This window comes from Sphaeroforma arctica (assembly GCF_001186125.1).
Source record: "Sphaeroforma arctica JP610 unplaced genomic scaffold supercont1.1239, whole genome shotgun sequence".
NCBI classification, from domain to species: domain Eukaryota; class Ichthyosporea; order Ichthyophonida; genus Sphaeroforma; species Sphaeroforma arctica.
Genome location: NW_014039319.1, coordinates 11806 through 18952, shown reverse-complemented (window position 1 = coordinate 18952; position 7147 = coordinate 11806). Strand labels below are relative to the sequence as shown.

At 42.6% G+C, this 7147-nt stretch overlaps 1 protein-coding gene across 1 annotated transcript; it reads right to left on the bottom strand.

The window, feature by feature from the left end:
- Nucleotides 1-1385: 1385 nt before the first annotated feature.
- SARC_10412 (aspartate-semialdehyde dehydrogenase) lies at nucleotides 1386-6221 on the bottom strand. Its single transcript, XM_014295548.1, has 5 exons — nucleotides 5769-6221; nucleotides 4227-4378; nucleotides 3317-3585; nucleotides 2484-2600; nucleotides 1386-1636 (listed from the first exon to the last, which is right to left on the bottom strand). Exons 1-5 carry the CDS (start codon nucleotides 6110-6112, stop codon nucleotides 1451-1453), a joined length of 1068 nt encoding a protein of 355 aa, XP_014151023.1. The 5' UTR covers nucleotides 6113-6221; the 3' UTR covers nucleotides 1386-1450.
- Between the last annotated feature and the right edge of the window lie 926 nt (nucleotides 6222-7147).

Below are 7147 nucleotides of genomic sequence, written 5' to 3'. Positions count from 1 at the left end.
TTGTGTGTTTGTGTGCCTGAGTGCGTATGCGTGTGTGTGTATGCGTGTGTGTGTGTGCGTGTGTGCGTGTGCTTGTGTGTGTGTCTCTGTATGTATGTGTGTGTGTGCGTTTCTGTAATAGGAAGGTAATCTCTATTTCGTGGCTGAATAAAACTGTGTGCCATGGAAGCATCTCAAATAGGCTTGCCGGAAACCTTTTAATTCTGTTTGTTGAGTAAATCTAAATCGTGTTGAATTTCGTGGATTTTAACTTTAACAAGACAAAAATCGACTATTATCCAAGGCGACTAAAGAATGTTTGAGGTATGATATGACAATTCGAATATTCCAAAATCCATTACTGACAGTGCGAAGGATGGTATATGTCCCACCATACTCGTTGCAAATGGATTTGTTATAATCGTTTTAACAAGGCAATACCGATTTTCATAAAAGGCGACTAGCGAAAGTCAGAGGAAATATTTGAGAATGCGACTGTCCCAAAAATCTACACCGATAGTGCGAAGGAAGGCATATGCACAACTATGCACATTACTTTCAGAATTTGATGGATTTGATGGCCATTTTGAGTACTTTCACGCGGTTCACGTTGTCAAAGCACCAAGGACCCTGACATCACTCTCTATAGCGTAGACCGCATAAAGGATTCGAGCGCCGAGTGACATCACACAGATGGATACGATGCAGGTGTGTTCAGTCACGAAAACTTTCTCCACCATATGTACTTATGATTTGGAGGAACGGCACGCTATTCCAGTCATCTGTGTATGGATTGGGATACCATTCACCCCTTGTGCTTGGAAAACTAGCCCAGAGCCAATTACACCAATGTATCCAAAATGCTGATATGAACTCTATTTCAAATATATTCTGTGCATAGGTAGAACGAATTTCAATAAATTGTCCAAACGAACCCCCCCCCAAAAGCAACAACAGGATGCACCCAATCAATCTCTCTATTTACATGACGATTTGCTATGAAGTTTTCAATTCGTTGTGCATCCTCATCATGTAAATAAAAGAACTTGTTTTTCTATTTCACCCTGGATCGGACGCCCGGAAGAAATTGAAATTGTGTAGACAGTCGTGCTCTGTAGTTTCGAGTCTTTCCAAATTGAACCGGACACGTTTATATAATACTGCGTCTATTACTGCGTCAATGGTCTAGGCCAAGGCATTTTTCCGATTTGACGACGACAACTATTATCGACCATTTAAGCCGAGATCAAGACAAAGGCAAAGTATCTGAAAGCGCTACAACGCTGAACACTCCACGCGAACAATGACGGCACGGTTATATGGTTCATAAGTATAGTGTCATTACTCTGAGAGAGCACAGCCCACATCTGCGGAGGTAAGGAAAATAATAAATAATAAAAACTGTCCCGATTGTAGCACCGTTTTTCGGAAAAGGGTTTCCTTTTATTGAAAGTACAGGCCAAAAGCCAGCCTACAAGAGTCCCTTATACTTTGCCAGTTCGGCATTCATCAAGGCACCCCCCGCCGCACCTAGAATGGTGTTGTGTGAGAGGATGGTGAGCTTGAAGTCGAACAGACTGCACGGGCGCACTCGCCCCACAGTGACGGTGTAGCCCTTGCCGGCGTCTCGGTCTAAGCGGGGTTGTGGGCGATCAGGCTGAAAGAAGTGAAAGATGAATTAGTTGGTGCATAGAAGATGAATTAGTTGATGTATAGAAGATGAATTAGTTGGTGCATAGAAGATGAATTAGTTGATGCAGAGAAGATGAATTAGTTGATGCAGAGAAGATGAATTAGTTGATGCAGAGAAGATGAATTAGTTGATGTATAGAAGATGAATTAGTTGCTGCATAGAAGATACACTAGTTGATATAATCAGGGTTAGGGATTTGTGAGCAAGTTTGTACATGCCCAGACAGATTGCAAACTGCACAGGTTCATGATGGACCTGCACTGCACGCACGTGAGTGATCCAAAATAGCACGTTAGTGATCCAAAATAGCACAATGCGCAACTGCTTCAACTATCATCTTGTACGCTCACCAAAACTAGATCTAGCGCCACAGACGGATAGATGTCTCCACTACCACAGAAAAGGATGATCACAACTTCACAAGCCATCGACTGCACACGTAGGTGTGTGAACAATGTGTTCAGTTCCGACAACTAAGATAAAGATAGCACACCAGCTCCTGAATCGAGGACACTGGTCACAGGACAGGAAAAATATCTGAAGACAATCGGCGATGGCTGTCACGAGTGCTCGAGAACGGCACATTGCAAACCAGCGATACAAATTCCCCCAGGCACAACCAACTCTCCAGGCACTCACAGACGCTCAGTACACTCACGAGGTGCCATTTAAGTCGACACAGTCCAAACTGAAGACTTAGAGACGACGGTTTGGTTTTTGCACCTGTGCAAGTTACAAACTTGCGCATGCACACATCATTGATACTAACCAACACACTAGTTCGTTGTATACTATACACTGCTCAACACACCTTTTCGTTGTATACTATACACTGCTTTGGTGCGGAGGGCAGACCCATTCGCTGCGCCTCGCAGGTGTAGCTTTCCATAGCGGTAATCACCTCCTCAGTGGTGGGCGAGCCTTTCAGCTGCAGTGTGCGGGAGTGATAACATGTTTTAAACTATTGCTGATTGCTGGCGTGGTTATTGGTTACAAAAAACGGCACTATCCGTGATTGTATACACAAGCGCGACGGACGCTGTCGATGTACGGACGTATATGGCATCAACCCCATTTCACGATCTTGCCCCACCAACTTAGCATTTACTATAGACCAGGTTCCTCACACAGACAAGGCTCTTCAACAAGTAGCCGGAGACGCACAAGCAGCCCATGCGAAGCCAGGTACATTACAGGGAAACGAATAAGATTGTACTGACAAGGTGTAGCTGTGCGATTGTAGTTATATCTCGACTCCAAAATCTCTAACAGATTACATGGATGCACGTTCACCGATGCATACAGTTGTCAATACAATGTACAACTCCGCTGACCAGTGCACACTTCAGGACAACTACAGCGGCGTACGACACACTCATGCACGCACAATAAACCCAATAGTACGTAAACGTACAACAAACCCAATAGTATGTCAAAGTATCATAAACACTGGTATTAACACACGCACAACAAACCCAAAATAGTACGTCAACGTATCATAAACACTCGTGTTAACACACACACGCACAACAAACCCAATAGTACGTCAACGTATCATGAACACTTGTATTAACACACACACGCACAACAAACCCAATAGTACATCGACGTATCATAAACACTCGTGTTAACACACACACACACCTTGACGCTAAGACACTCCAGGTGCCCGTCAGACACAGCAACGCGGTTACAGTGTGCGCTGATCTTGAAGTCCTTGTCGGTGAACCCGTTTTGATCGAATGAGCCCAGAATCTTCTTGGGTTCAATCTCCAGCTTCTCTTCCTCGCCCGAGATGTACGGTACTACGTTGTCAATGATGTCAATGGACGGCACTCCGGGGAAGCCTGCGCCGCTGATAGCTTGCATGGTGGTGACCATACACGCTTCTAATCCGAAGGCGTCGTCGAGTACTGCAGTGGAAGGGGTGGCAAAGAAAGTGTCGGTAGGTGTTTAGCGTAACACTCCCAGTCAATTCAGCCATTAAATAAGACACCTATTCAATTCAGCCAGTAAATAAGACACCTATTCAATTCAGCCATTAAATATAACTCCCAGTCAATTCAGCCATTAAATAAAATCCTATTCAATTCAGCCATTAAATAACAATCGTATTCAATTCAGCCATTAAATAACACTCCCATTCAATTCAGCCATTAAATAACAATCCTATTCAATTCAGCCATTAAATAACACTCCCATTCAATTCAGCCATTAAATAACAATCCTATTCAATGTTACACAGACTACATGGGATACTATACGCACTCCATCTATGTCACACACACTATTGGGTATAATATACGCACTCCATCTATTTACACAAGTACATTATACGCACTCCATCTATGTTACACGCTCTATAGGGTATATTATACGCACTCCTGGACATACCCTATTCCTGAGTTCTACACAAGTACCTGCCAATGTCCAAACCGCGCTTGCATGCAGTACGACATCCACACACAACTCCGCACATACACGTCTATTGCATACGTGTTGTATGGTCTAACTTATACGTCTGTTGCATGCGTGTTACATACTCTTCACTTACCTTTGAGTGGCACAGTCAGTCCAGTGCTTGAGCAGTTGGCGTTAGTGACAATGAATCCTGTGGTGAGGCCGTTCGCCTTCTGTTGTGCGGGGATGATGTCTAGATGGTCGTCGTTGACGGTCGGCACCACTAGAGGGACGTATTGATCGTATCTGTGGGTCGTGTGAGGAGAGTGTGATGGGCTATACTATCAAACACCAGCAAAGTTGCTTCATAGTCAGCAAACTGCACCCAGTACTTTGACGGATACGTATGTATCATGGGAGGTATCGCACGCCACAGTATTATAGTACTGCATAGAAGTATGCATACTATGAGTGGCTTTACAGACAAGACAGTGTATAGAAGAGCCTCTCATGACGGTAGGTGAGTTGATGATGTGATTACCAATTTGATTCACGAGCGCTTGATCAAAGGTAGATAGTCAATACGAGAGGCTCGGGGGGGGGGTGCCCCGTTCACTATCACCACGCATCGATTGAACTTCGAATGTACGACAGAGAATATGTAGACTATGTATACCTCAACACTTCAGAACCGAATATAATGATATATATATATATATATTCACCTCACACTGAGATGATCATAAGTTGCCGTATAGTGCCTTCGTGAGCGATGCCAGGTGAGTCTATTACAATGTTCCGTATGCATTACGGGTAGGGCTGTGTACGAAGTGGTGCCTAATGCGTGCCGCAGTCTAGGCAAGGGCAACCAGATGCATCTGCATTATCGTCAGCCGTAGGTTGAAACCCCGCAAAAGTACAAGCGCTCAACTAACATCATTTATGCAACGTTGACTTGGTACATTCAGCGAATTCTATGATTCTTTCCGAGGGCCTCCTTTACTTTCGAGATTTCTTATTAAAACTAAGCGAAGAATTTGGCTAAGCAACGGAAGTGCGACCCAATAATAATGGGATCTCATCCTATGCCAATATAGGGACAAGTGGCGGAAAACTACGCGGATATATAAGAACTATGCTTCAATCAATAAACCACCGTGTGTGTATTACTCCGTCTCGACGCGTCCACATGAATATTAAACACTTTTAAAAGTAAAAGTTCATTGAATTAATGAAGTTTATTCTTTAATGTACGTACGTCGTGCTATAATACGTACATATACGCACACACATGTGGAACTCAAAAGACGCATACGTACACAAAAATGTATGGCATATAAATGCATATGTTATCTATATAAAATATACGTTTTCATATGCATTTATACCTAAACTCACACACACCTTATATATATATATATATATATAGACAATACAAACCTTCGTATGTAAACAGATATGTATATATATGAACATTCAGTGACAATATAGAAGTAACGATACACGCTACCGTACACGTACACAAAGGTGCTTATAAACGTGAAGAAGTACGCAATACATATATAAATATATAAAGATGGGTGGGTACACATACACGTTCACCGAAAAATCATGTAACGGACTAAACTCAGAACATCACCGATAGCTATATACCGCTTAAATAATCCGACGTAACAATACCGTGTTGCACACACACCTGTGGTTGCGCGAGTTAGAAAACACCGCCATGCCGGCTTTGCAGAATGCTGTCTCGACCTCACCGGCGACTGAGCTATCTAATCCCGAAAACACCAATCTACATCCATCAAAGTGTTGAGGTTCGCATGGAGAGACCATGATTGATCCAATATTGCTAGGAATCTCAGAGGTTTGTCTCCAATTCACAGCCGCTTTAACGTAGGGTTTACCTGCGGAGCGTTCACTTGCTCCCAGAGCAGTTAGTTCAAACCATGGGTGGTCAGCCAACAGCTGCACAAAGCGTTGACCAACCATTCCGGTGGCACCGAGCACTCCCACCTTAATTTTCTGTCCTTCTGTCATGGCGTAGAATGCGTATGTGGAATCCGTGTAAGTATTGTGAGCTCTAACCAGACATATTTATATATATTTACGTGCATAAAGTATACACCTTAATATTTTACCCTTCAAGTATTTGCTTTGTTCGTGCACCTCCACGGGGGGGGGGTCATATGATTAAAAAAAAGTAAAATCAATGACAGCCTAATAGGCTATACACACCGGATAACACTCGCCAGATTGGCAGTGAGGACTGTCGCACAGGTGAGTGACATCAGACCCTGACCCCATTTTATATTCATTTTTTCTGCGTCGTTTGTGTTTACATATTTACAATATTGTTTTTATAATAAACAAAAAATAGCCCAAATTTCATCTCCCAATTTCACAGTCACCCAATTTTTTATTGTTGTTATATTTTTGAAAATGAAATTGCCGACTATATTTTCTATAAATAGATTTGTAAATATGAAATAGAACACCATGAAAATACGTATAAAATAACAAAATACGTATCTATTTTTGATTCCATCACTCTCTCTGAGAAAGAGACCACTTGGTCGGCATTTAAAATCAAAACCCTACAATCGCAGACGACCTCTCGCCAGTGCCTCTCGCCTTCAGTTGGTCGCGTGAGACGAGATTTGATTTTACGCGATCTGTCCTAATATTTTAGGCTATATGCGATCGCGCTGATATCGCGCTGATATCACCCAAAAAAAACTTACCACGAACGTACATGTTTATATTTAACAACCTTGTGTGGAGTGAGGGCTATTGAGATTAGTTCAGTTATCATTTCCTCGAGAATACACACAATGCTAAAGCCGAAAGTTCTAGGAGAGGTTCTGGCCCAGGCTAATACTAGCGGTTGCTTATACACTGTGTAAGTTGGTTTCTGTGTGTATGATATATGGGCTAAGAACATCTACAATGGATAAGTGTTTTGCTTAATTACAACAGTACTTGACAACCGCACGCTGCGTTCGATAAATTTTCTAATGCCGTGTATATACCATGTAGTCATATCAATTATCGATACTCTTTCCGCAGCTAAGA

What these genes read in the sequence shown, in the direction of transcription:
- SARC_10412 (XM_014295548.1), bottom strand. Translation starts at nt 6,112, where the DNA reads ATGACAGAAGGACAGAAAATTAAGGTGGGAGTGCTCGGTGCCACCGGA. An exon ending in ACTGACTGTGCCACTCAAAG is followed by an intron (nt 3,586 to 4,226) that starts GTAAGTGAAGAG and finishes CTTCCACTGCAG; the next exon opens with TACTCGACGACGCCTTCGGA. An exon ending in TGGAGTGTCTTAGCGTCAAG is followed by an intron (nt 2,601 to 3,316) that starts GTGTGTGTGTGT and finishes CGCACACTGCAG; the next exon opens with CTGAAAGGCTCGCCCACCAC.